The sequence below is a fragment of the Aethalodelphis obliquidens genome, unplaced genomic scaffold (assembly GCF_003676395.1).
Source record: "Aethalodelphis obliquidens isolate GAN/ISIS:26980383/991018 unplaced genomic scaffold, ASM367639v1 scaffold20, whole genome shotgun sequence".
Classification (NCBI taxonomy): domain Eukaryota; kingdom Metazoa; phylum Chordata; class Mammalia; order Artiodactyla; family Delphinidae; genus Aethalodelphis; species Aethalodelphis obliquidens.
The window spans coordinates 2,079,907-2,107,213 of record NW_020837964.1 but is presented as its reverse complement, the minus strand read 5'-3'; the positions used below and the strand labels follow the sequence as shown (position 1 = coordinate 2,107,213).

Genomic DNA, 27,307 nt, shown 5'->3' with positions numbered 1-27,307 from the left:
GCACCGTGCGTGTCTGCGCGGCGCGTTTCCGCGGGTCACTGGCTGATCCAGCGCTCGCGCTCCCCACGCGGGCCGCCGACCGCCCCCACTCCCGCCAGCCCCGACCCCTCCCCCGGCGCGGCGCTCGTCCTGCTTCCGCCACGCCCGCCATGGCGACGGCGGCGGCCCGCTCCTGGCCCCGCCTCCCGGGACGCCGCGCAGGTCACCTGACGCGGCTGCGGGCTGAGAAGACACAAGAGCCGTCGCTGTCGCCACAGTCGGAACCGTCTCAGCCACCGCCTGGAGCCGCCGGGACTCTCCGCCTCGCCGCCCCCGCCCAGCCTGCCGCGCCATGCCGTCGGAGAAAACCTTCAAACAGCGCCGAACCTTCGGTGGGTGCCGCGGGGCCGGCCGCTGACGGAGGGCCGGGGGCCTGAGGGGCCGAGGCGGTGGGGCCGGCCCTGGCGGAGGGGCTCCGGAGAGGGCGGACGGGCCGAGGTGCCGAGGGCTGAGGGGCTGAGCCAGGCTGAGGCGGGGGCTGCGGGAGGGCCGGGCCCGGGCGGCCGAAGGGCCGAGGCGGGGGCCTGACTGGCCGAGGGCTGCCGGGCCCTGGGGACTGCGGGCCCGACGGGCCGGAGTGCGGGGGCCGAGGGGCCGAGGGCGCAGTGGCGCGGAGCTGCTGAATCACCTTTTGGCCCCGAGAGGCCGGGCGGGTTGTGGGCTCGGGGCCCGTCAGCCCTCCAGCCCTGGGGTGTTAGGTCCCCACGACGAGACGAGCGCGAGCCGCGCAGGGGGTGCCCTCCTTGAAGGGGAGGCTGGCCCGGGCGTCGGGCTGGGACAGGTTCTCCGAAGTGGTGGCAGCGGGGGTGCAAGGCAGTCGTCTTCTGGTGCGTCGTCCGGGTGACACCTGGTCCCTTTACGCGTCAGGCCCTCCGTGGAGAGGAGTGACTCCGAGGCCGCGCCTCCTCACGCCTGCCCCTTCCCCTGCAGCCCCGCGTGGCCGGGACGTCTTGGTCCTATTTGTGGCACAAGAGCTAGGGTGGGTGGCTCTTCTAACCGGCGGGCGACAGCATTCTTTGAGAGCAGCGGCGAATCCGTTCTCTCCCAGTTCAGGCCAGAATCCCCACTTAGCTTGCTGGCATTTGGTTGAAACTGGAGGTGACACCATCACAATATTTACTCCTTCACAAAACCCATGGGAAGGAAGTGATTGGTGCTCCCTTTAGGCAAGACAGTTCTGCAGTAACAACGTGGCCTCCTTGCATATCGCCGTGTAGGGCTTGTTTATCTCAGCCCTGGAAGGCCAGGTGGAGTAGGGCGGCACCAGCGTTCCTTCCTGCTCTAATCTTTAAGAGCTTGAGCAGTAAGTATCGCTTTCGTCTACTTTTGTCTAGTTTCCTGGAGTCTAGAAAGAGCCGAGCATTCACTTGAGCTAGGATATGGTTTTGTAGATCTCGTTATTGATAATTGTTTCTTGTGCCTTGGAAGCTCCAGTAGATGAAATTCACGCTGACCTGTGGAGCATATCCTTTCAGCCTCTTGAAGCGGTTGGTTAGCAAAACTTAGACGTGTCTTTTTTTTTTTTTTAAGAAATTTTCTCTTTAGTGACTTTCATGAACTCAAGTTGATACTCATGAATATTGCTTACTTTTTATGCAGCCATGAGAACAGCATTTAGAGCAGATTTGCCGTTGTATCTGGCTTCTGTCCTTACAGACTCTGGCATTGAAAGCTAACTGGGGACATTTGTATGGGAAAGATGCCCATTTTCTCATGACCAATACTATAGTTACTTTCTTTTTGCTTAGAGTATTTTTAGGTTATCTAGAAAAATCGCTCAAGAAGAGTAGGTGGTAAGAGTAGGAAAGGTGAGGAATAACTAGAATAAAAGTGAGAATAAATGAGAATAAAATAGCGAATTAGAAGGAATTCCCGTGGTGCCTGTGGCCTTGAGGGTAGACCAGCAGGTATTTTTTTTCATTTTCATTTTTTTCTCCATTAGTCTATTTGTGGAGTTTCCTCTTTGTTCACCTTTACTCCCACTCCTCCTTTTTTTCTCCCTGGTCTCCTGACTCTGATTCTTTTTTTTCTACTTTTATTGAGAAATGACATTCATCACTGTATAAATTTAAGGTATTCAGCATGATGGCTTGGTTTACATATATTGTGAAATGATTACCATAATAGGTTCAGCTAACATGCATCTTCTCATAGATAAAATAAGAAAGGAAAATTTTCTCCTTGTGAAGAGAACTCCTAGGATTAACCCCATCCCCCCTTATTTTTAAAAGGGCTCTTTAATAGTCATTTTGCAGGGCTTCCTTGGTGGCGCAGTGGTTAAGAATCCGCCTGCCAATGCAGGGGACACAGGTTCGAGCCCTGGTCCAGGAAGATCCCACATGTCGCGGAGCAGCTAAACCCGTGCGCCACAACTACTGAGCCTGCGCTCTAGAGCCTGTGACCCACAACTACTGAGCTCACGTGCCACAACTACTGAGGCCCGCGTGCCTAGAGCCTGTGTCCGCAACAAGAAGCCACCACAGTGAGAAGCCTGCACACCTCAACAAAGAGTAGCCCCTGCTCGCCGCAACTAGAGAAAGCCCACGCACGGCAATGAAGACCCAACGCAGCCAAATAAATAAAAATAATTTTAAAAAAAATAGTCATTTTGCAGAAAAATATCACATCATTTAATGGCTACTGCCTTTCCTTGCTACTGATTATGGTAATCAGCACTGACAATTTTCAGAGATTTGTAACACAGTAAATGAGGGAAATAAGTTGTTTGGAGATACCTTTTTTTTTTTTTTTTTTTTTTTGCGGTATGTGGGCCTCTCACTGTTGTGGCCTCTCTCGTTGCAGAGCACAGGCTCCAGACGCGCAGGCTCAGTGGCCATGGCTCACGGGGCCAGCTGCTCCGCGGTATGTGGAATCTTCCTGGACCGCGGCACGAACCCGCGTCCCCTGCATCGGCAGGCGGACTCTCAACCACTGCGCCACCAGGGAAGCCCTGGAAATACCTTTTTTATAGACACTAAGACCAGCCCCAGTTAGCTTGAACAGTACTGTTCCCAAGTGAGTGAGTTTAGGTTAATTAAAAATTGAGTATCTCTCTGCTGTGATATATTCTACCAGGGTTAAAAGGGTTGAGATGAATCTTAGGGCTCGCCCAAAACAACCACTTACTTTTGTGGCCAAAGAAACTGGGTGGGGCCCTGAGAGGTGGAAATCATGGTCCACCTAGTGGCAGAGTCTGGACTTGTACCCTTCTGATAGGAATTCTGTCCTCCAGTAGGTAGCCATCATTTCCAGTACATGAAGTGGGCCAACACTCTGAGTCAAGAGGCAATAGTGTTTCCTTACAAATGGTTTGAAAATTTTTATCAACTTCAGAAGTTGTATTTGAGCAAACATTTTTGGATTCAGTCTTCTCAAATGTCATAATCTCACTCCATTTTCTTCTAGGGTTGCCCTAGTTTAATAACAGATCTGTCTCCTAGACATCATTTTGCTGAGATTCAATGTTAAACCTAGATCTTAAGCTTCACCATCAATAACAAAAGGCCTGCATGTCTCGGAAGTTCATGTGATGGTCTAGAATAAATAGCTCTAGCTATGTGACAGGGAGACTGGAGAAGGAGATTTATGCCAACACCTAGGTAACACTCCCTGCTCTTAAGCTGTGTCACTCACTGATGGGTGGGATTTTATGTTTTTTATTTATAGGCATATCGGGGAAAATATTTATGGTTCCACTTCAGTGAACTAAATCCTGGAAAATATATGTAAGCCTTACTTTAAATGCCCTAGGGAATCTATCTCAAAGCATCTTTGCAAATAAGACACCTTAGACTCCTAGTTTCTATTTTTGTAAGGCTTATAAGCGGTCTTAGAGACAGGAAGAGGAATCTGGGGAAGTATATCATCCATGTACAAGCCTGAGCCCTGGGGAATACAGACATGACTAGAGCTGGATCCCTGACCGCCAGGGGCAGTCTGTTGAGAAAGGCAAATGATAAACAGATCATCACAGCATTAAGAAAATAATTGAGTAAAAGAAGTGCTCTCGTGTGCCTTTGATCCAGTGGCGTTGGTAATGCTTTTGTTAAATGTACTGTTGGCTTCTAAAAACAGCCTTCTATTCAGAGTTAGGCCTCAGCATGTACCATATCTATTTAATCACTCTGGGCTCACCACTGGATTTTTATTACAACTGGCCAGGATGCTGAAGACATTCCTGCAGGACTTTGGTACTACTCTTTTCACCTTAGGGAAGTCACTTGTCTTCCTCTGTTGTCCCACCTTTAATGAAAATAATCATTTTTGCCTTCCTTTTTGGATCATATTTTGGGGATAAATCAAGATAAAGAAAACTTTTGACGCTGTAGTTTGACTTTGAAGCCCCACATTTAGAGCCCATTTTATTTTTTCCTGCTCCACTCACCAAAATAAACCTGTTTTCCTTGCATAAAAAATTCTCTCCCCCTTATGCCTGAATGATTCCTTGAACCTTTTAAATTTTTTTGGAAGAGCTTTTAAATGTGAAACATTTCGGGGTGTATTAAACTTACTATTTATTGGCTACAGTGAATTAATTAAATTGTGATTTCCCCTTGCTTGTGAAATCTACTCTGACAAGATGGAGGTTTTTGTTGTGAAGGTGGCTGATAGCTAAGTGTAGATGGTAGAGCGTCTTTTCTGGGGTAGCACAGACATAGGGACAGGTCTTAGGGCTGAGAGAAATGCTGAAGTATCCATGACACCCCTAGAAATAGAGCGGGGTTCTAAGGATGATAGAAAGGAAAACTCTTCCTTTGTGTCCCCTCTACTCTGCAGTACTCCATAAACGCTGCGGCTCACTTCTGACACCAGACAAGCAATTCAGCTAGTTGTCATCCGGTTTAACTCAATTCTAGCGCTACCTGGTGATAGCCTCAGATCCAGCAGGTTAAGGGCTCCGTCCCACCTGACAGCCCCCCCCCCGCCCCCACCAAAGGCTAATTGCAAGTACAGGTCCTTGCTCTGACTAGCTATAAATCAGTTTCCCAAGACCACCTTGTGTTTGATTAAATTACTAGAGTGGCTCCCAGAGCTCAGGAAAAGCCTTTAATTACTAGATGATCAGATTATTGCAAAGGATATTAAAGCACAGCAGGTGAAGAGCTGAATGAAGAGATGCATGGGGGAAGGTCCGGAAGAGTGCTGAGCACAGGAGCTTCTGTCTCCGTGGAGTTTGGTGATTGCACTCTCCTGCCACCTGGAAGCTCTCCAGACCCTTTTACTGTAAATAAGTTCGTTTGTATTATTTTTTAGATTTTACATGTGATACCATATATGATATTTGTCTTTCTCTGTCTGACTTACTATGATAATCTCTAGGTCCATCCATGTTGTTGCAAGTGGCATTATTTCCTTTTTTTTTTTTGCGGTACGCGGGCCTGTCACTGCTGTGGCCTCTCCCGCTGCGGAGCACAGGCTCAGCGGCCATGGCTCACGGGCCCAGCCGCTCCGCGGCATGTGGGATCCTCCCGGACCGGGGCACGAACCTGTGTCTCCTGCATTGGCAGGCGGACTCCCAACCACTGCGCCACCAGGGAAGCCCCTCATTTTTTATTTAATAACAGCTAGCATTTATTAAGCATTTACTGTGTGCCAGATATTTGCAAGGGGCGTACCAACATTCTCACTGAATCTTTTTTCTTTTCTATTATGGTTTATTACAGAATATTGAATATAGTTCCCTGTGCTATAAAATAGGACCTTGTTGTTTATCCATTCTGTATATAGTAGTTTGCATCTGTTTGTCCCAAACTCCCAATCCAGCACTCCCCACCCTGGTCTGCCTTGGCAACCAGAAGTCTGTTCTCTACGTCTGTTAGTCTATTTCTGTTTCATAGATAAATTCATTTGTGTCATATTTTAGACTCCATGTACAACTGATATCATATGGTGTTTGTCTTTCTCTTTCTGACTTATTTCACTTTGTATGATAATCTCTAGGTCCATCCACGTAGCTGCAAGTGGCATTATTTCATTCTTTTTGGCTGAGTAGTATTCCATTGTATGTATGTAACACATCTTCTTTATCCATTCCTCTGTTGATGGACATTTAGGTTGCTTCCATGCCTTGGTTATTGTGAATAGTGCTGCTGTGAACATAGGGGTACACGTATCTTTTCGAGTTAGAGTTTTCTTCGGATATATGCCCAGGAGTGGAATTGCTGGATCATATGGTAGCTCTATTTTTAGCTTTTTGAGGAACCTCCGTACTGTTCTCCATAGCAGCTGCACATTCCCACCAACAGTGTAGGAGGGTTCCCTTTTCTCCACACCCTCTCCAGCATTTGTTATTTGTAGACTTTTTTTTTTTTTTTTTTTTTTTTGTGGTACACGGGCCTTCTGTTGTGGCCTCTCCCGTTGCGGAGCACAGGCTCTGGACGCGCAGGCTCAGCGGCCATGGCTCACGGGCCTAGCTGCTCCGCGGCATGTGGGATCTTCCCGGACCGGGGCACGAACCCGCATTCCCTGCATCGGCGGGCGGACTCTCAACCACTGTGCCACCAGGGAAGCCCTATTTGTAGACTTTTTGATGATGGCCATTCTGATGGGTGTGAGGTGATACCTCATTGTAGTTTTGATTTGCATTTCCCTAATAATTAGTGATGTTGAGCATCTTTTTATGTGCCTATTGGATGTCTTCGTGGATGTCTTCTTTGGAGAAATGTCTATTTAGGTCTTCTGCCCATTTTTTGATTGGGTTCTTCGTTTTGTTGAGTTGTATGACCTGTTTGTATATTTTGGAAATTAAGCCCTTGTCGGTCACATCATTTGCAAGTATTTTCTCCCATTCTGTAGGTTGTCTTTTCGGTTCTTTTTTAATGTTTCCTTTGCTGTGCAAAAGCTTGTAAGTTTGATTAGGTCCCATTGTTTATTTTTGCTTTTATTTTTATTGCCTCGGGAGACTGACCTATGAAAACATTGCAGTGATCTATGTCAAAGAATGTTTTACCTCTGCTCTCTTCTAGCTAGGAGTTTTATGGTTGTCCTCTCTTACATTTAGGTCTTTAAGCCATTTTGAGTTTATTTTTGTGCATAGTGTGAAGGTGTGTTCTAACTTCATTGATTTACATGCAGCTGTCCCACTTTCCCAGAACCACTTGCTGAAGAGACTGTCATTTTTCCATTGTATATTCTTGCCTCCTTTGTTGAAGATTAATTGACCATAGGTGTGTGGGTTTATTTCTGGGCTCTCTGCTCTGTTCCGTTGATCCATATGTCTGTTTTTGTGCCAGTACCACACTTTTGGTTACTGTAGCTTTTGTAGTATTGTCTGAAGTCTAGGAGGGTTATGCCTCCTGCTTTGCTCTTTTCCTCAGGATTGCTTTGGCAATTCTGGGTCTTTTATGGTTCCGTATAAACTTTAGGATTAGTTGTTCTAGTTCTGTGAAAAATATCATGGGTAATTTGATAGGGATCACATTAAATCTGTATATCGCTTTGTGTAGTATGGCCACTTTAACAATATTTTTCCAGGGACTTCCCTGGCAGTCCAGTGATTAAGACTCTGCCCTTCCAATACAGGGGGTGCACATTCAGTCCCTGGTCAGGGAACTAAGATCCCACATGCTGTGCAGCCAAAAAAAAAACAAGCACCAATATTCTTCCAATCAAAGGGCATGGGATATCTTTCTGTTTCTTTGAATCATCTTTAATTTCTTTTATTAATGTTTTATAGTTCTCAGTGTATAACTCTTTCACCTCCTTGGTCAGCTTTATTCCTAAGGTGTGGTTTTTTTCTTTTTGTTTTTTTTTCTGGCTGCGTTGGGTCTTTGTTGCCGCGCACAGGCTTTCTCTAGTTGTGGCGAGCGGGGGCTCCTCTTCGTTGCAGCATGTGGGCTTATTGCGGTGGCTTCTCTTGTTGCAGAGCACGGGTTCTAGGTACATGGGCTCAGTAGTTGCGGTGCACGGGCTTAGTTGCACTGCGGCATGTGGGATCTTCCCAGACCAGGGCTCGAACGCGTGTCTCCTGCATTGGCAGGCAGATTCTTAACCTCTGAGTCACCAGGAAAGTCCCTGGTGTGATTTTAAAAGGTAGTTTTTTTTACATTCCCTTTCTGATATCTCATTGTTAATGTAAAGAAATGCAACCAATTTCTGTATGTTAATCTTGTATACCAACCTTTGCCAGGTATGAAGTGTTAGTGTTTGGTTTCTCTCAGTTCTAGGGAAGATGTCTTTACTGCTTTGCTCTGCCACAGCTAAGGATAGGTGGATTCAGATATGGAAGTCACCAGGTAAAAATGCAGGAAAGAAGCTGCATTTTTGGCCCTTAATAATGCCTGTGTTTCTTCCTTTCCTTTGCAGAACAAAGAGTAGAAGATGTCCGACTTATCCGAGAGCAGCATCCTACCAAAATCCCGGTAGGTAGTCTCTGTTTCAGTTGTTATTAATGTACGCGGAAGAGAGCACGGCTTAAATACAACTTTAGTACAGTGCTGCTATGTGCGACTAACTGACGGGTTTCTTTTTTTAATTTATATTTATTTATTTTTTATTTGTTTGTTTATTTATTTTTGGCTGCGTTGGGTCTTCATTGCTGCACGCAGGCTTTCTTTAGTTGCGGTGATGGGGGGCTGCTCTTCGTTGAGGTGTGCAGGCTTCTCATGCGGTGGCTTCTCTTGTTGTGGAGCACAGACTCTAGGCACACAGGCTCAGTAGCTGTGGTGCACGGGCTTAGTTGCTCCGTGGCACGTGGGATCTTCCTGGACCGGGGATCAAACCCGTGTCCCCTGCATTGGCAGGCAGATTCTTAACCACTGTACCACCAGGGAAGTCCCTACCTGATGGGTTTCTATAGGAATCCCCAGCTATGCAACTGGTGTGTCAGTTTCATGACCTAGAATGGAGATAACCTTAATCTACAGTTTAATCTAATCACATTCTGTTTCCTCCTCAGTCTGAGTTTACTGTGTTAATGTTACACACTTCACAAATCAAGGGTATTTTACTTGCGGGGGAAGGGATAGAGGGGCTAGATCTGTTGGTATTTTATCAGTGAAAGTTGGTATCCACCCTCTTTTGAAGCAAGCAGAGACTACTGCTGTGGGAAAATCAGTAGCCCTCAAGATTTAAATGTGACTGCGCATTCCAGGCTGCCTGACTTTGATGCCCCAGAGAAAGAAGTCTCTCCTTATATTTTATTCCTTTGCAGGATTGAGGAAAGATGCTGCTCCTGTCATCTGTAGGGACCTCAGATGCTTATTGCTGTGCCCAGCCAACAGTGTCCTGTGTGCCCTGGATCCTTTGGTGGTGGACCTTAAATAGGTTTCTGCTGAGGCACTAGGTCTAGAGAGAAATGGTCAAGGAGCTTTTGGCTTCAGACAGTGGCTGAGTTCAGGCCTTAGGTTCAAGGTTGCTAAGTGATCTTGGGCTCATTACTAAAATTCTGAGAGGAGCTGCCATATCCTCATCTATACAATGGGAAGAGAATCCACCCATGTGGTTGGAAAATTTTGCATAATTCTGGGGACATGCTTGTTACCTCTTACAGACCACTTCCAAAGAAACTCCACTGCTAAATTCTGCAGAAGCTTTCATGGTTGGCTTTCTGATTGATCATCTCATACCAAAGTGGGGGAAAAGAAGATGGGAAGATCAGTGGGGCTGGGCTTGTGAGGTGCACAGAAGGGAGAATAGGATGGGTCTGCTCAGCAGTGTCATGACTGTATGTCATGACTGTAGGATTCTGTAGTTAGAAGATATGTTTCTTGGACTGGTTGGAAATTTCAGTCTGTCTTCACACTCAGGGCCAACATACGGCCTGGGAATGAGGCTTCTGGGTAATCTCCTTTTCAAGGTTTTTCTTCACTTTTGAGTACCTGCTGTGTCTCTTTGCTAGCAGGTACTCGTCAGTCACTGGAGACAAACAGCCAGCCCAACAGTCTGCCAGTATTTGTTCCATAGCCTCCTTCTGAAATGTGAATGTCTGCATATATCTACAGTCATCTTTTCTGCTAGTTTTAGGTTTTTTACAGAAGTTACATTCATACTTGTAGATGCCATGTTCTGAACACACCTCAGAGATAAAGCTATTGATCTTACCAAGGAGGGTGACGACAGCTTGACCTGGCCTTACACAGAACCTCATGTAGGCCCCGTGCAGTGCAACAGTATACATACAAGCATTTTTCCCTCTTCTGAAGATTTTCCATTCCTATCTTACAACTTCTCATTGTCATGACAGGGTAAAGAATGGCTCTATGTGGAGAAGGATGTCTCTGGTGCTCAGTAAACAGGTAGTATTGAGGCTCAAGGGCAGTCGCCAGTTTGCTGTCAGAGACTACATAAAGTGGCTTAGAACTAGAAAACATTTTTTCCTTTATGGAAAGGAGGAAGCATGGCAAGGAGCTAATGGATTTATTTCAAGTCATAATGTGGAACTATTTTTGTTCCCTGCAGAGTTCATCAAGGATATTTTATCAAAATGGCAGGATCTTCGAGACTTCTGCAAAAAAAAAAAAGTATCTCCAGACCAGCTAATCATGGTCTCTGCTTCTCAAATATTTACTTAGGATTTGAGTCTATTACCAGAGTTAAGATCTTACTCACGCTTTTAATAAAAGTTTTATTAAAAGACTCTCGTCACGTCACAGGAAATGGTGATAGTAGAACTGGCATAGATTCAGACCTTTACACTTAGAGCTGGTACCCAGCGTCTCTGCTGTTATAAGGCTTGGGGTCTTTTTCCGACTAGGTAGTGTATTTTCATGGTTCCAAATACCAGAATTTATAGCAAAGTTTCTTTCCCCACCTCAGGGCTACCTTGCCCCTCCCTGACGGCAGACATGTTGTCTCGTGCACCATATTTCGTAAGGAACAGAAGTGCTGTTTTAAACCCCATTTTGGCGTGTGCCAGCTACAACATAGGACGTATCTTACCGGTTTTTCTTTGTTAACGGCTATTTGTAAATCACTTTTCTGGCTTCTTTTCTAGGTAATAATAGAACGATACAAAGGTGAGAAGCAGCTTCCAGTCCTGGATAAAACAAAGTTCCTGGTGCCTGATCATGTCAACATGAGTGAGCTCATCAAGATAATTAGGTATTTTATCATCTTTTTACTTTATTTCTTTGGGTAACTTCTCATTCTTTATCAGGCTTACAGAAATCTTCAGTCTAGCTCTGATAAAAATCTATGCAACTTAATAAAACTGTAAGACATTTCACTTCTGAGTTTTTCTATTTCTTACCTGCTGGATCTCAAGTCCCTTCTGATCCTTTCATCATAACATCTATGTAGATGTCTCTTAATCAGAAAAGTTTTATATAGGAAAATAAGAGAATGTAGACGTGGTCCAATGGTAATAAATTGCATCAGCTTAGATCTTAGTTTGTAAATTATATTTTGAACTATTTTTATCAGATTAGACACTGGTGGCTACTCAGATAGCATACTAGTTTTAAAACTGGCCTCAGGACTTCCCTGGTGGCGCAGTGGTTAAGAATCCGCCTGCCAATGCAGGGTACACGGGTTCGAGCCCTGGTCCGGGAAGATCCCACATGCCGTGGAGCAACTAAGCCCATTCACCACAACTACTGAGCCCGCGCTCTGGAGCCCACGAGCCACAACTACTGAAGCCCGCGTGCCTAGAGCCTGTGCTCCGCAACAAGAGAAGCCACCACAGTGAGAAGCCCTGCGCACCACAACAAAGACCCAACGCAGCCAAAAACAAATAGATAATTAATTAGCAAAATAAATAAATAAAACTGGCCTCAGGAAAGTAGTAAGAATGATCTAGCAAGGATTATCATTAATACTTACCATGCATATAGTCATAGAAAACATCCTGTGTCTTATGAGAAGAAACATTCAAGTCATCGTAAGGCATATATTTCATTTTGCCAAAAGCAGCATTTACAAAATCTTTATACTTTTTTTTTTTTTTTTTTTTTTTTTTTTTTCTTTTTTTTTTTTGCGGTACGCTTTTTTTTTTGCGGACCTCTCACTGCTGTGGGCTCTCCCGTTGCGGAGCACAGGCTCCGGACGCGCAGGCTCAGCGGCCATGGCTCACGGGCCCAGCAGCTCCGCGGCACGTGGGATCTTCCCGGACCGGGGCAAGAACCCGTTTCCCCTGCATCGGCAGGTGGACTCTCAACCACTGCGTCACCAGGGAAGCCCAAAATCTTTATACTTTTATATTGATCCAGGGTGGGTGATATTTTTTACACATTCTCCCTAGGTATTGATGTATCAGTATTTCTTAACGTTTTCTTTCAACAGAAGGCGCTTACAGCTCAACGCTAATCAAGCCTTCTTCCTGTTAGTGAATGGACATAGCATGGTGAGTGTGTCCACGCCAATTTGTGAAGTGTATGAAAGCGAGAAGGATGAAGATGGATTCCTGTATATGGTATACGCCTCTCAGGAGACTTTTGGAATGAAATTGTCTGTGTAAGACTAAAAGAAAATGTGTCTGTTCTAGAATTGAAACCCTTACCAAGGAATAAAAAAGGGATGTTACCAACTGAGATTGATCAGTTCACCTAATCACAGATCATCAAAACAGTAGTAGTGTTCCTGCCTAGGAGTTTTTAGCAAGTTGTTTTTTTGTACTTCAGGCAGAAAAGCTGAGCTCCAAATGAGCACATTCAGCTTTGGGAAACTTCATTATTTAACCTAGGCTGTCTTGTTTTCACATTTAGAAGTTTTAAAAATAAAATACTTTGCATTCTAAGTTGCCAATAAAATAGACCTTCAAGTTATTTTAATGTTTTTCCCCCAAGAGGAACTTGCAATTTGAGCATTCAGAGAGACATTCAGTCTTCTCTCTAGAGAAGAGAACCTGCCAGCTTTTTATAGAAGGGTTTCTACTCAACTAGAGAAATCTCCTTAAGAGGATCTTTAAGCCTAAATTGTCAGGCATAGCCAACCCCCACCCCCAGCCCATTTGCCATAATAGCCGGCGGAAAGCAGGGTGGACGCGAGTGTATAGGAAATAAGAAAGCTGAGCTGCTGTCCAGGGTTCCTGATTGCTAATAAGCGTATTTCACGTCAGTGCTCTTGTCACAAAGTTTTCATTTGGTTTGTTCTCTAGGCAGTAACGCAGAAAAATACCACTGCTCAACAGGAACCTTGAATAATTTATGATTTTGGTCAAGTTTCTCAAAAGACCTAGAGAAAGAGAATGACATTTTTTTGTTGTTTTGAATATTCTCTTAAGAGCTCAAAATAGGGCCTGCTTTGGTAAATGAACAACCAGTTCCATGGGTTTCATTCTTTGGGACAAAGGCAGAGCCACAGGCTACTGAAACAAAAAGCGTTAAAATTCAGATGCACCTCCTCGACCTTTTGGCTTAAGGCTGTAGATGATCCGTGTTTCATGTTACGTATGTGACTAAAATATGTTATTAAGCATCTTTAAGGGTATTTCAGTTATCACAGTTAGGTCAAGCAGTCCTCAGAATTCCCCCACTCCGTGTGCATGTCAGTTTTGAAAATAGCAAAAGGAAACATGTTCTTCACAGATATTAATGTCACACGTTAAGCATTTTCAGAGTCCCACTAGAATAAATAACCAGTGCTTCCTACTACCTGCATGGGGTTCACTATGCACTGTGTTTGTGAGCTGTCGCAGAGGGCGCACGGGCCCCCTTGAGACTGTGCAGTGGCAGGTCGCCACTAGCCCTTGTGCAGTTAGACGCGTGTGTGGGCAACTTGTATCAGTGAGTGGCAGTTACTTATCGTAACTGAGGAAGAAAAAGCAACATTACCGCATATGGGCCCTCAACCCCGATCAACTACTCTTCCCGATGCATGCATCTGTCCACGTGGCTAACTTTTAATATGTATATTTTTACATTATGTAAATTCTTAATTAGCCTGTCTTGTTTAGATTGTATACATCATTATATCTGACATTCTTGTAACTACTATGTGACCGATAAGATTCCTTTAAGAAACTATGCTTTTTAAAGACAAAAGTACCACGCTGAGAGGGGTGACTTACTTATATCCCACATTAGTGGGTGGTTACCCTATTTATAGGATCTTTAAAACAAGTACATTTTTAACGAACTAAGGTGAATAAAGGCACAACTAAAAACTGTCATCAAAGTTCAGTTTAATGGATTAGTATTTGAGACTTGCAGTCTATACCATCCACAGCCAAGTGGGTCATATCCTTTCCAATGAGGAGTGCTGAGGCTGGTTTCACCGTGCCAGGGTGGAGGGACACCCACCTCTGAAGGTCTCTGCCTTGTCATAAGCGCCTCGCTCGCATTGGTCAAGGTCCTGACTGACTTCAAAAAACTCAATTCTCTTAAAGGTATAGATGTGCCACAAAGTATGGGGAGACGGGATGGGGGAGCGACCTAGGTGTTTTGTGGAAACAGGCACTTGAAAACCTGATCTAAATGAACAAACGTGTAACACGAAAAGTACTGAGAGTGTGTGGGGCGTTGTGCGGCACATGGGACCTGAGGTGGCCGTGTGGGGAGCCGCGTACAGTACAAACAGCAGATGCGCACATGCCCTCCACCCTCAGAGGCCCTGGAAGTGACCAAACAGAGGGGCTGCTAGCAGGTGCCAGGAGTGGCCAGCTGTGTCACCTGATGCTACTTACCTGACAGGGGCCCTGACTAGTCCGAGAACCGTGTGCACGTTTTCCTCCGGGTGACGACAGGTCTGACGACAAGACCAGGAGAAAATGGGGACTCCTGCTGGGGAAAAAGCCCCAGAATTCTCCCTCTGGGGCCTGGCACTGCTCAGGACAGCACTGTAGTCCTGGGCGAGCACAGCACCAGCCCAAGTCCAGAGAGGACGTGGCCTTAGGTGGCAGGGCACATTCATCATGAGTTTGGAAACGTCCAAAGGATACTTGATCTAGTAATGCTAATAACCTTGATTGTTCACGGGTACCTGAGAGCTGGAACATCTTTAATCCAACCCCAAATCAATTCACATTTCTATTCACAGCAAGGACATTTTTTAAACACCTAGGAAACGTGACAGAAAATGGATTTAAGACCAGGTGTCCCTTTTGCAAGGCTGGGAAGAAGGCGGAAAGGTCAGACTCCCTAGTTTGGAGGATCGTGATGTGAAAGGCTGTGTGCTTCATACTCTATGAGACAAAGACCTAATAAAAAGAGACTGCTCTTTCTTTTTTTTAATTTTTATTTTCAGTACATTAAATTGACTCATAAAAACATTCTAAAAATGTACAATTTTTCCTTTTTAACAAAGTATAATAAAACATAAAAACCCCAAAAACAGAATACTTGACATTTACAATTCAAAATCAAATTAGCAGAATATTAAATATTTACAAAACTATATCTTTTAAAAATATTTATAAAGTTACATGCAATTTTGTAGAATTGACATAAAAGAATGGCTCAAAAATGGGAGAATTTTCCTTCATTCCTAAAAAGAAAATATGTCCAATAGAAGCTGGGAAGATTCTTGAGTGTACACGAGGTCTTCAGTTTCAGTACCAAAGCCTGTCTTTGTGCATCTAAGAACTTTACGCATGTGAGGGGCTTCTTAACACCGGGGTGACCTGGCAGGCGCACCCCTCCCTCCAAGTAACAGTGTAGTAACATTGACCTTTGGCCTCAACCAGCACAGTACGTAGTTCGCGAGTGTTGATTAAAGATAACTCACTTTGATTCAGAACCTCGGGGCTTTTCAGTAATGGAGCCTCTTCAGAACCCATGGCTTTAAATGTCCCCTGCCTCATTCATTGGGAGTCATCTGCACTTTGGAAAGGACGGCCAACCCGCTCAGGTTCCACAGGCCCATCCACTGGGACGGGTGGTCGAGCTGAGCAGGGTCAGGGTTTCCCTTACAACCTTTAAGGCTTCAACACGTAACGCCATCAGTTATCAGTGTGTAAAACTAGCAAGGCATCAAATAAGCCACAACGGAAGCAGGAGGAGTGACAACGACAGGGAGCGAGGAGGGCGTGGCCCACTTCCTGCTCAGCAAGTGCTCACTAGCAACACTGCAGTGAGTGGACAGATGCAAGCCTCGGTCAGCCTGTGCTCAAACAGGAACGCGTTACAGCTGCATAACGTCAGGCAAAGTTACTACCCGCTATGCATCTCCATACGTAGTGTGCCGTGTAAACTAGCTAGGTGGACTTCTTGCGATAAAGGACCTAGAATTCTAAATAGTGAAGTAAAATACTGAACCTACTAACTACTGTATTAACAAGCTGACTCGTGTAATTTTTTGGAGATTATAAATGATGCTGGTTTTTTTAAATACCCAATCACATGTCTGCTTTCAAGAAAATAGCTTTTTCTTTATTATTCTAAGTGCTAGCTCCCATTTTCTCAGTGCTCTTTAGCAATTAGAAGTTTTTAACATTTATACACTTTCCAATGTTCAATATAATCATAAAATAAAAATTAGAAAATAAGGTAGAAAATTGAGTGTTCTTTAAAAAAAAAAAAAAAAAAGATTAGTGTTTTATCCCAACGTTGTATTCTACTTCAATCTGTACATTCCACTTTCCCCATTCTTGGAGATAAAAAATGGGGTTAGAAACTTTAAAATATGACAGACTACACAGAGCAAAGTGGCTGGTGCCACACCTACCTGGTTGCCACAGCATTTGGAAACTGAGCCCACAATTTCAGGAAAATAAGTAGTTGCAAGGGTCAGTCTGATCTGTGTGTCTAGCTGATGAGGACGTCCTCTGAGGAAATGCCAAATGCTCTTTAGGCTCACTGACTGTGGTTGCTTCTGGAGAGAAATTTCATCAGAGAATACTGCTAGCAAATATTCCCAAGTTCAAGTGTGGGATTCACTTGGGAAGAGGTCTCACGGAGCGGCAGCTGAATGCTTTGTGTCCTGGTGTCTCACATTTACGTTTTACCACTCTCAACTCGGAACGGCCTCACTGGAGATGTCACTCTGCACATGCACTTTCAAAGACAGCTGGAAGTTTCTCTAAGACCTCTGATGACTGGAACACAGCCACACAATGTCTGAACTTATTTCCCTCAATTTGAATGTCATACTTCAAATTGAAGTTCGTTTTAATTTTTTGTCGTATTTAACGCTAACCTCTAATATTTATCAAAACAGTTATAAGGGTAACAACAGACACACTTTCATTCCCCAATACTGACCACTAAAACAAAAAACCTAAATATGATTTTTTTCTTTTGTTATGAGACGGTTTTCAACAGTTTCACTGTGTTGAAATAGGATTTATTTAAAATAGTTCTTTGTTTAAAAAACCAAAAATTTTAAAAGTTTGGCTTTCAGCACATATCCAGGCCACTGTGAGGGCCTTCAGAAATATTAAAATCGTAAACATCAATGAACACTCTAAGTCTTCCTTAAACATAATATGACAAGTTCCAGTCTAGTACTCTTTAAGGCAAAGTTGTGTCAGTTCTCGTAATTTTGACATTTTGTAGTGTTTATAATTTAAGAGATCAATGTAACATTCCCCCAAAATGCTGTTGTAAGCATCATCATTACTTCAAAACTGTATGTAATACTGTGTACCAGGAAGAGAGAGAAGAATACAGAGGTCTGTCAATTCTGCATTGCATAGAAATAAAACTCTACTAAAATAAAACTCTTAAAAACTCTACTAAAAGCCTTTCATTAAAAAAATGTAACAACTTTCTGCTTTAGTTTCCATGAAGCAGGAAACTGATCTCAAAATTTGAAGCCTTACATCACAATGCCTCAAACTCTAGGGTATTCTTTTGATTTACACCAATTTTACATGAGGCTGATTGTCCCATTTTAAGAGTGGTCTGAGTATTGTGATTTTCTTTTTTTAAATAAATATTCAACTGGAAAATCCCTGGGCAAGACCTTACCAATCAATATTTTAATATTGAAGGCTTTAGCATTTAAAACAATATTGTTTGAGCAGAAAATTCCCTTTAGCCTGGAAGCTTTAAGTCCCTAACTTTCGGACCAAAAGCTCTCATTGCAATGGGGTGAAATTGAGAGCTGTGTGGTGGACTTTATTTCCCACCTTGGTAAAACTAGACTTCTGCAGATCTTGTAGCTCTGTCCTGTCAGTGTATTCTCTTTCAGAGTCTTACCACTTTCTATTGTAGTTTTCCAGGTAATTTTTAACGGAACTAACTATTGATACACAGCCTAATACAAAAGAAGTTGACAGGAGAAAATTTCCAATCGTTTGCTCAGAGATTATAGGACTGTATTATTGTTGTTGAAATGTCTGTCTCAAGTGTGAATCCATTAGCAGTGAGCCTTGGGGTCCTTGGGAAGTCCATGGGAGATAAAAGAACTTGCAAACTTGGCTAAGGACGTGCAGCATCCATGAGTGCCGCTCACGAGGTGTGCCGCTATCGCGTCTCTGCCAGAGTTCCTTCGTGGTGGAAGACGACAGGACTCAAAGCTCGGAAGGGCTGGGAAGGAAGGTGTCCTCAAAGCTTTGACTACTAGGGATTCTCTGGGACTTGGACCCTTTTAGAAATTAAGTTGTTGCAAGTAACTATTTCTATTTAATAATGTAGTTTAAATTTATTTGCAGGAAAAAAAAAAAAGAAAAAAAAAACCCTGAAACTGCTACAAGTGCTTTTAAGGAGGGAAGGAAATACTAAAATGTCTGTTGTGTACTAAATCGTGTAGCCTGCTGGTGCGGACTCTAAGAACGGATTCTCTGAGCGTCTTGCACTGACTGGTCTCAGGGAGTTTGTCTCCCAGAACTGCAGAGATGGACATCGGTTTACATTCTTCGGTAGTGCAGTCCTTAAAAAGCCCAGAGATTAGTGCCTAACCACTTTAAGAACGAAACAGAACAGAACAGAACAAAACAAAGGCGACATTTTCCCTCACCAGGGGTGTCAAGAGTCCGACTGGTAGAACTCCACTTGGAGAACTCCGACCTTCAGTTCTCGATTCCAACCTCACGTAGCTGCCCTGGAATTACGTGTGAGCCTAGAAGGACCAATTACGGCAATGCTCTTCAGGAGACGGGAGGTCTCTGCATTGCAACCAAGGGTGGAGGTGGCCAACTTTCACCCACAGTGGAGATACCCACTAGGCCAGTCCTGACATCAAGCTCCCGTCTAGGATTTTGGCAATAAAACTGAGTTTGATGCATTCCTACGCTAGGTTTTCTATCCAGTCTAGTAAAGTAAAGCACCTTTGGATTAAAAATATTGAGCTCAACAGCAACTAGACTTCTCAGTTTTGTATTTAATTTTCCTTAGGTCTCCATGGCTTAATAGTGTTCTGTTGCCAGAGAAAAATATCAATCTGTGGAGTCCAGACTTTCTGCTGGAGGGGCATATTTCAACCTAAAAGTACCTAGAGAGGGGGAAAAAAGAGAGATCAAATTTGAATCACCATAGAATTACTGCCATGATCTGTCCAAAGTTATTTCCAGAGTCTCTGGTCAAGATCTGGGTGCTGGAAATCCAGACCACCTGTTCTGACCACTCCCAGCTCCCCTGGCTCCACCCCGCAAACTGGACGTCATCTTAACAAGTTTATCAAATCAGAGAAGGGGTGAAAAAGACTGAAGAGTTCCCAGTCTGTTTCTTCATTCTTTGGGAGCTCAGACAGCACAGAACTGGCCCCCTTCCTTGGGACAGGGCAAGGGAGGCCTGGCCGCCACCACAGGCCTCCGGGCTCGCTGCGTCAGGAGACGCAGCACCACCTCTATCAACGGGGGAGGGGGGGCCCACAGCCCACAGTCACTCCACCTGCCACCAGACCTGATTCCAAGTTGTCTGTAAAGCTCTCCAGGTGACTAAGGGGCACAGGCAGGTCTGGAACAACCCTCAAAAGTCTCCAGAAAGCAAGTGGCTGACTATCCAAGGTCGCACAGTGAGCAGTCGCAGGCTGGGACCAGTTTTCCCAACGCCCAGCCTAATCTTTCCAAGGAAAACAGCAAGAACAAACCTGGTGTGGTAACGACAGCAGACACACACTTGACTAAAGGAGACAAGAAAGAGTAGCAAAGGGGGAAGGAAGAAGATGCAGCACACAGAGTGAGAACACCACGTAGCCGCCACACAACGCCCACGGCCATGGCCACTGCCACTCTAGACGGGGGAAGAGAAGCGGGGACAGCGAGTTCCACCTGTAGCGCCTGAACTCACATGCCACGCCCTCGGTTCTCAGTTAAACACCGGCGGCGGTGGCACTAAATCACCCATGCTTCCTCCCCAGTCACGTGGCACAAAAATAACAGACCAAGGAGCCACTGGGCCACAGCCAGCTAGCCACACTCTAAAAGGAGAAGCAGGCTGAAATCACAGAGACAGTCTCAGAACCAAAGCAGACCTTCTGGGGGCTGCACAGCCCATCAAGAGTTTCGTGCTTTTTCAGAGAGCATTTGAAAAACCACTTCTTGCTTGCTTTAAAAAAAAAAGGAAGTTGACTATTACTTTCACAGAAAGGACGCTCCTGTCTGGAGCTCTCCACCTCGGGGGCCTTTACCTTGCCGGTTGAAGTCCATGGACGGCTGCTTGCAGTCCTGAGCGCGGTGACCGGTGGCCCCACAGTTGTAACACGACAGATTCCCGCTCTTTTTGTGACTGGAGCCGTTGCTACTACCCACCAAGCCCTGGGCCTGGTAGACGCCCGCCGCCCCCATGAAGTTCTGCACGGGCGGGACGGTGAAGGCCGACTGGCCGCCCAGCACGGGCTCGGGGCCCACGCCGCTGCTGTAGGGCGAGTGCACGACCGGGAAGGCGCCGCCGCCGTACTGCTGGGCACCCACGTAGCCACTGCCGCACATGGGACTGAACGGCAGGAACGGGAACGGGAAGACGGACGGCCCCGAGAACGGGTGCTGGAAGTAGTTGGCGTAGCTGACAGTTAGGCCGCTCGAGCCGCAGCTCCCGCTGCAGCCGCAGGACGTGCACACGACGCAGCCTGGGGGCGGGGCAGGCGCGGGCTGCTGGGGCGCCGGCTGCTGCTGATGGTGGTGGTGGTGGTGGTGGTTCTGGGCCGAGGCGGGGAGGTTTCCGGGGGAGCTGCCACCGCCGCCGCCGCCGCCACTGCTGCTATAGAAGCTGCTTTCGGGGACCGAGGAGAGTGCGGGGCTGGAGCTGGGGGCGGGGCAGCTGGGCACGGTGGCCATGTTTGCAAAGGACGTGGCAGGGTGGCTACCGGCAGAGGCAGTGTTGCTGTTTGCGCAGAAGCTGCCCTGCAGGGGGCCCACGGGCACACTGCTCATCGCAGAGAAGGCAGCTTTGGTGTTGGCTGTGTACAGAGCAGTCCGAGGGTTTATTATGGCAGGGGGCACGCTTATTTGCACGTTGCCGGAACAGGACGTTTGCCCAGACACGGCAGAGTCTGCAGGGACAGATGAAGACACCAGAAGTTTGATGGGTGGCCGAGCCACATGGAAGACGGTGCTGGACGTCCCTGCGGCAGCAGTGCTGGTCTCCACCACCAGGGCCGGCTGCTGTGCCGGCTTCATCACCCTGTCGAGGGCGGACGCGTGGACGACTTTGGTGCGGGGACCAAAGGAGACGGTGGGCGACACAGAGCTGCTCTCGGTGAGTCCAGAAAGGACCTGCATGGGCTGATGGGGGGTGGACGCGGGTAGCATGTCCATCATGGTGCTGCCAAAGTTCTTGTCCACTTTGATGCCGCTTCTTGGTCCAGAGACTTTACTGCGCTCCTCGAGAGACAGCAGCGAGTGCACAGAGGACGAGAGGAGCTTCATGTCCGCGCCCCCCCTCTCCGCCTTGTGCACGGAGTTCAGCATCCGGATGGGCGCGATGTGCGAGGCCGCCGTCATCATCTGTGGGGGCAGCGGGTGGTGGCCCGACGGATTGGAGCCTGCTTCGTTCTGCACGGGGAGGACCTGGGCTGTGGGCCTGGCGGAACTTGAAGTGAAATGGTTCAGCAGCATCACAGGCTTCTCCTTGTCAGAGCCCTCCAAGTGGATCTCCACACCTAGAGAGGTGGAAACAGCGTCAGCACAGCTTCCGCAGACCAGGGCGGGGCAGCACAGCGCGAGCCACACGGGGCGTGCTTACGTCTGTCGTTCTCCTCCGCGCTGTCCGAGCTCTCTTCCCGGGCCTGCACGCCCATCGGGCTGGGCGAGGAGCTGGAACACTCAGAGGAGCTGCCTTCCCGGGCCGTCTGGTGCGGGGGCTGCACCACCTCCACCCGCAGTGCTGCGGAGAAGGCACAGGTGACAGCCCGGAGGTGGCACCAAGGTCCGCGAGCCACAGGATGCCGACGGGGGCTGTGCCAGCCGGCGCCGACCGCGCCCTCTCCCACCCGCATGCATGCCTATCGGGCTCATTTTCTATCCTGTCCCTATTCATACAGGGCTGAGGCTCACAAGCTCGCCAGGCGGCAGACGCACACGTGGCCGCGCTCTCAGCCTCCCCAAGCAGACGCTGCAGGACAGGAAAAGGACCCCCAAACCACCGGGTGCTACAACAGCCACACTCCACAAACAGACACCTCCGTTTTCTGAGGACCGGGGATATAAGACCTTTTCAGTCAAATAAGCACTGAAAAGATGCACTGACATTTTTTCTTCCTGGTTTACTGTCACTCTTGATATTTCTAGTGCATGAGGAAAACAGCAGAACAGCTGTTACCGTGACCCTCCCCCTCCTGCCGAGGAGAGGAGAGGAGAGGAGAGGAGAGGACGGCAGGGAGAAGAGGAGGAAGGCTGGGGGCGCGGCATCAGGGACTTCAGGATGGACCTGCAGGGCAACGGCCTGAAGCCGCCTCCACACCTGCCATGGTGGGGCGGGGAGGGGGGGGGGAGGGGGCGGGGGGGGGGGGGGGGGGGGGGGGCGAGGCTGTCATCTATTTTGCATACTTCCTACTCTCTCCCTTTCACCAGAGCAGTTTCTGGGTCTAATGCTTTTGCCCAAACCACTTCAGGCGAGTCACCAGTCTCCAGCTTCTAACACAAACGTCCCTTCTATTTTCCTGTCGCAGAAACTATAAAAGCTAAAATAATGAAAAGTAACTCTTAAGTATGAGAAAATGGAAACAGCAAAGTCCCAATTTTGGGACTTCCGTGGTGGCTCAGTGGTCAAGAATCCACCTGCCAATGCAGGGGACACGGGTTCAAGCCCTGGTCAGGGAACTAAGATCCCACATACCGCGGAGCAACTAAGCCCGTGCGCCCCAACTACTGAGCCCACGAACCTAGAGCCCATGCTCTGCAACAAGAGAAGCCACTGCAATGAGAAGCCTGCGCACCACAATGAAGAGTGGCCCCCGCTCGCCGCAACTAGAGAAAGCCCACGCACAGCAACAAAGACCCAACGCAGCCAAAAGTTAAATTAATTAATTTAAAAATAAAATAAACTAAAATAATGAAAAGTAACTCTAAGCACTAGAAAACAGAAAGGGAAAAGGGGCGTGACCTGTGGCCTGGCCCTCCTCCGAAGGGTCCCAGGTCCAGGCGCGCCCGGCCCCACCCACCTGCAGCATGGCTGCTTCGCACCGGCTGCACAGGCCCCACGTGGCTGGTGGGGGGAACGCGGGCCACTCCGCTGCTGCTGACTGGGGGAGGGGCCGAGGGGTTCAGGCACCGTTTCTCTGACTTCTCCCTGTGCGACAGGAAAGCACAGCAACAAGCGAGCGTTCAGTTCTGCTGCAGAGCCTCTCCGTGTTTCAGTCTCTACTTAATGCAGAGCCTCTCCGTGTTTCAGTCTCTACTTAAGAAGGCTGATTTCCGCCAAAATAATCTCCAGGGTGGAAGATAATGCATTCTGACTTCTCAGATTCACTCTAAAGGGTCCTTCCTAGCAAACCAAAGCCACATTTGTAGAATCTTAAGAGCATTAATTAAGGTTTGATAAGCAATCAGCAGTAATAAGTCCTAGCGTCTGTTCCGCATGTTAGAAACTAAAATGAAGACACATTCTGTAAACAATCTCACACTCACTTCTCCAACTCCAGCTGAGTCTTGAGCTTCTTCTTTGCTCCCATGGTGAGGGATTCAAATTTATTTAGATCTTCTTCCGTAAGGCTCAGAAACTTCCACAGAAGAAACAAATTACAAAGTGTGAGAATTAATTAGGATTCTGAAGACAAAGAACTTGGAGTTTAATTTCATAAACGTATTCTACCTCTAGGATATGTAAACAGATCAAACTTAAGTAGATAATAAAAGACTGGGGATCGCTGTCAAACATTTACTTGCTAAATGACTTGGTGTCCAGGGTCCAAAATATAAGACGCTCATTGTGCGTCTGAGGGTCACGGGCTGGGCCCACTGAGCCTTCAGCACAGGCGTCCGAGTGACAGCCGGGTGAAGACTGGGCACCTGGAAGGTCCGTGCTATGCGGGCAGGAGACTGAAACAGTGTCTGCGTCTCAACTGCTGCAGAGATGCAGCTGGTGGAAGTGTCTCCCCTCCCGGGGCTCTCCCTCCAGCGACAGGAGCAGTCTTCTTTAGTGGCTCTTTTTTCTTGAGATCATGGTCATTTTAGGGACAACAGCAACTTTGTTGGGTAGCCAGTGATCCAGAAAAGTAGATGCCATCCAAACTGAACGGCGCCCTAACTCACTGGCCTCATACTAAGAAAAAAGATGATACTTGGTTCTCACAACGGTCCATAACATGATTTGTGATCTTAGCCTTTTCAACTCATACATTACGCTAAAACTTTTTAAACTGATCATGACCAAGGTTAGTAAAATCTGTTGTTTTTAAGACTTGTGAATCCTAAACTGAGAGTATTGAAAATTTACTTAAAATGTATTTTTTATTAGCAGTAAAAGCTTGATTTCTAGATTCTTCAATTGCAGATTTTTGGACAAACGAAACGTTTGCAGAGATAAAAGGCACCAAGTCACTTTATCCAGCAGGGGGAGCTCAGAGTTCAAACATCACATACAGGTCCAATTTACTTTTACCATTGACACTGAAACTTAAGAAATTTCAGAATTTTTTTAACAGTGAAAAAATGCTCCTTGTCAAAACTGTATTCTCAAAGATAACTGCTATGTAGGATTTCTTGAAAGCCATAAAATTCATCTATTCCTTTAGCTCTAAGAGCCTACATGAAGGCAGGTCATCAGACAACCCTTTTGCACTGGGCTCTTGTAAAAGGCTACGCTGAGGGGCGTCTAAGAAAGGGGGACGTGGGGCCCACAATTCACTACCTCTACCCACTGAAGGGCTGCTGGAGACATAGCCCTCAGTCACAGACAGTGAGTGTCTCGTTTGGGAAGACCCCAAACTATCTTAAGAAAGCTGTTTACGGACAACTGTGATCCAGTTTTTGCTTCAGCTGCAGGTCGCCTCCAAATTCAAATCCACGGCCCCTCCAGCAAGCTCACAGGACTTGTGGGGACACGCATCTGCAGGTGTTAAGGACCAGGTGGTATGACCTCCACGACACACACGCTGCAGAAACCCAACTCAGTTCCTCTAGGAATGAGGTCCAAAGAATGACGGGTTACCTGAGACAACAAGCACACTCTCGCTGCCTGCTAGTAACCAACGTACCTTCTCCATCGTGAGCTGTTTAAAGACGGGGTAGTACTTGTGCAAACGCAGTTTCCGAAGCCAGTCTAAAATCCCATTTTGCTCCTGGGTCTGCGGGGCCTGCAGGCTGGAAGGCATCAAGATAGCGGGCGAGCTGTCCATCGGGGTCCGGTAGGCCAGAGCTGAGCCTGCACCCCCCGCATGCGAGCAGTGGGGCAAGGCGGACGTGCTGGCCGAGTGCTGCACGTGATGCTGGGCGCCGCCCTGAGACGACGGGATGCCGGCCACTCCGCACACAGGCCTGCGAGGACAGCAGACAGGTAGTTTTCAAAAGACCACGGCCTCCACCGAGGACCAGCTCCTACAGCCTGGCCTGCATCTGCAGCCATGTCCACTGCTGGCGCCAGGGCTACTGCCACCACCACCCTGGGGTGAACGTCTGAAGGCGTGGATATGTGCGTGCGCGGACGTGTATGTACCCATCTAGATGCTGCGCTTGAGTACGTGTGTACATGTTGTGTATATGTACACGTCTGTGTGTCACCACCAGACTTGTGGCTTTGCTGCCTAGTTTCTTTCTGTTGCTTCTATCACAGGATGATACTGATAATCATATATTAAAACTCCAAAATCTTTAATATTCAAATTAATTTTTTTTTTGAAAAGTAAATTCTAGAAAGCTGAAGGACCAAAGCATCACCCTGTGTCCCTGCCCCTTCCACACTAAACTGCAAACTGACATATTACATGTTTACACACTCCAGGCAGAGGGTGAAGAAAGTCAGCACCTTCAAAGACCTCATTACCTGACTAGAGCTCACAGAACCGTGTGTGTGTGTGTGTGTGTGTGCGTGCGCACGCGTGCACACACCGTCTGTGATGTTAGCCCATCTTAATGCTGGCTGTCAGTCCAGATGTGCAGTCTGTCTGTCACCCGCGCACTGCCACCATCACTGTCGGGCCCTGTGCTGGCAGAGGGACCTCCAGAGCAGCGACTCTGGCCCTTCGTGGGTTAATCACTCCCCAGGAGCTTGTAAAAATGAAGATTCTCAGAAATTTTGGTTTCCTAGAATGTGCAGGGCCCAGGAACTGGCATTTGCAATAAGGGTCTTTGGGAATTCTAATTCCAGGGCTCCGAGAACCACTTTTTTTTTTTTTTTTAAGAAATCAAAAAGTGGATTATCTCTATCCAATTCTTCTCTCAATATTATTATTCAAGACTAAGATCAAGAGTGACTTAACTCTGGAAACAACTATTTACACAAAATGAAAAGTAAGCTCTGTAACAAGGCTGACTGGAAATGTGTTGGTTACAATGGTAGAAGTCTCACCTTCCAGACACGCCCATCATGGTACCGACTTTAGACAGGGAAGGGTTGCCAGGACCTACAAGTTAAAATAGATATAATTTATTTACAGACCATAAAAATGTTTCTACTTTTATTGAATTACATTTTACAAACTCACTTGGACTTTGAAGCTGTTGGGTGGGAGATGAAGTGCTGAAAAATTTCTTAACATGGTCATTTTTTAATATGTGAGAAGGTAATGAAGCCAAATACCTAGAAATGAAACAGAGTGGTTTTATCAGCATCAAAACGTGTTACCAAAAAGTAACTGGCAGAGAAATTTTAATTTTCAATTAAGAGATATATATAGCAGAGAAAAACTAAACGGAAGTGCCTTAACCTATATTCTTCCTGCTTTATTCAGTTTCATTCTTGGTATGATTCATACTGTTTCCTGGTGCCCCTTTTCCTTATTTACACTGTACTACGCTGTATGAATTGAGTCTCTCAGGGCCCACGACCCGGGCCATGAGCACAGCTGGGGCCGTCACAGCTGCTGTGTGGCACTCTGATGTTGGCCCCAGTCCCCGGGGCCCTCTGTGCGCACGTAC

The 27,307-nt window shown here is 46.7% G+C and overlaps 2 protein-coding genes across 2 annotated transcripts in view; one reads left to right on the top strand and one right to left on the bottom strand.

Moving 5' to 3' along the window:
- Positions 1-226: 226 nt before the first annotated feature.
- On the top strand, positions 227-14,086 carry MAP1LC3B (microtubule associated protein 1 light chain 3 beta). Its single transcript, XM_027119039.1, has 4 exons — positions 227-371; positions 8,344-8,399; positions 10,973-11,079; positions 12,259-14,086. Exons 1-4 carry the CDS (start codon positions 332-334, stop codon positions 12,431-12,433), a joined length of 378 nt encoding a protein of 125 aa, XP_026974840.1. The 5' UTR covers positions 227-331; the 3' UTR covers positions 12,434-14,086.
- A 1,591-nt stretch (positions 14,087-15,677) lies between these two features.
- Positions 15,678-27,307, bottom strand: part of ZCCHC14 (zinc finger CCHC-type containing 14) — a 58,762-nt gene continuing 47,132 nt past the window's right edge. The window contains exons 6-13 of the mRNA XM_027119038.1: positions 26,875-26,969; positions 26,739-26,793; positions 25,429-25,708; positions 23,861-23,952; positions 23,395-23,522; positions 21,978-22,118; positions 20,425-21,894; positions 15,678-19,287 (exon numbers count right to left, since the gene is read on the bottom strand). Coding sequence (XP_026974839.1) covers positions 19,232-19,287; positions 20,425-21,894; positions 21,978-22,118; positions 23,395-23,522; positions 23,861-23,952; positions 25,429-25,708; positions 26,739-26,793; positions 26,875-26,969 — 2,317 coding nt within the window. The 3' untranslated portion in view covers positions 15,678-19,231. The remainder of the gene's footprint in view (positions 19,288-20,424; positions 21,895-21,977; positions 22,119-23,394; positions 23,523-23,860; positions 23,953-25,428; positions 25,709-26,738; positions 26,794-26,874; positions 26,970-27,307) is intronic.

Bases quoted from the DNA above. Each gene is read 5' to 3' on its own strand.
- MAP1LC3B (XM_027119039.1), top strand. From the start codon at position 332: ATGCCGTCGGAGAAAACCTTCAAACAGCGCCGAACCTTCG. The intron at 372-8,343 runs GTGGGTGCCGCG...TTTCCTTTGCAG, and splicing joins CAAACAGCGCCGAACCTTCG to AACAAAGAGTAGAAGATGTC. The intron at 8,400-10,972 runs GTAGGTAGTCTC...CTTCTTTTCTAG, and splicing joins AGCATCCTACCAAAATCCCG to GTAATAATAGAACGATACAA.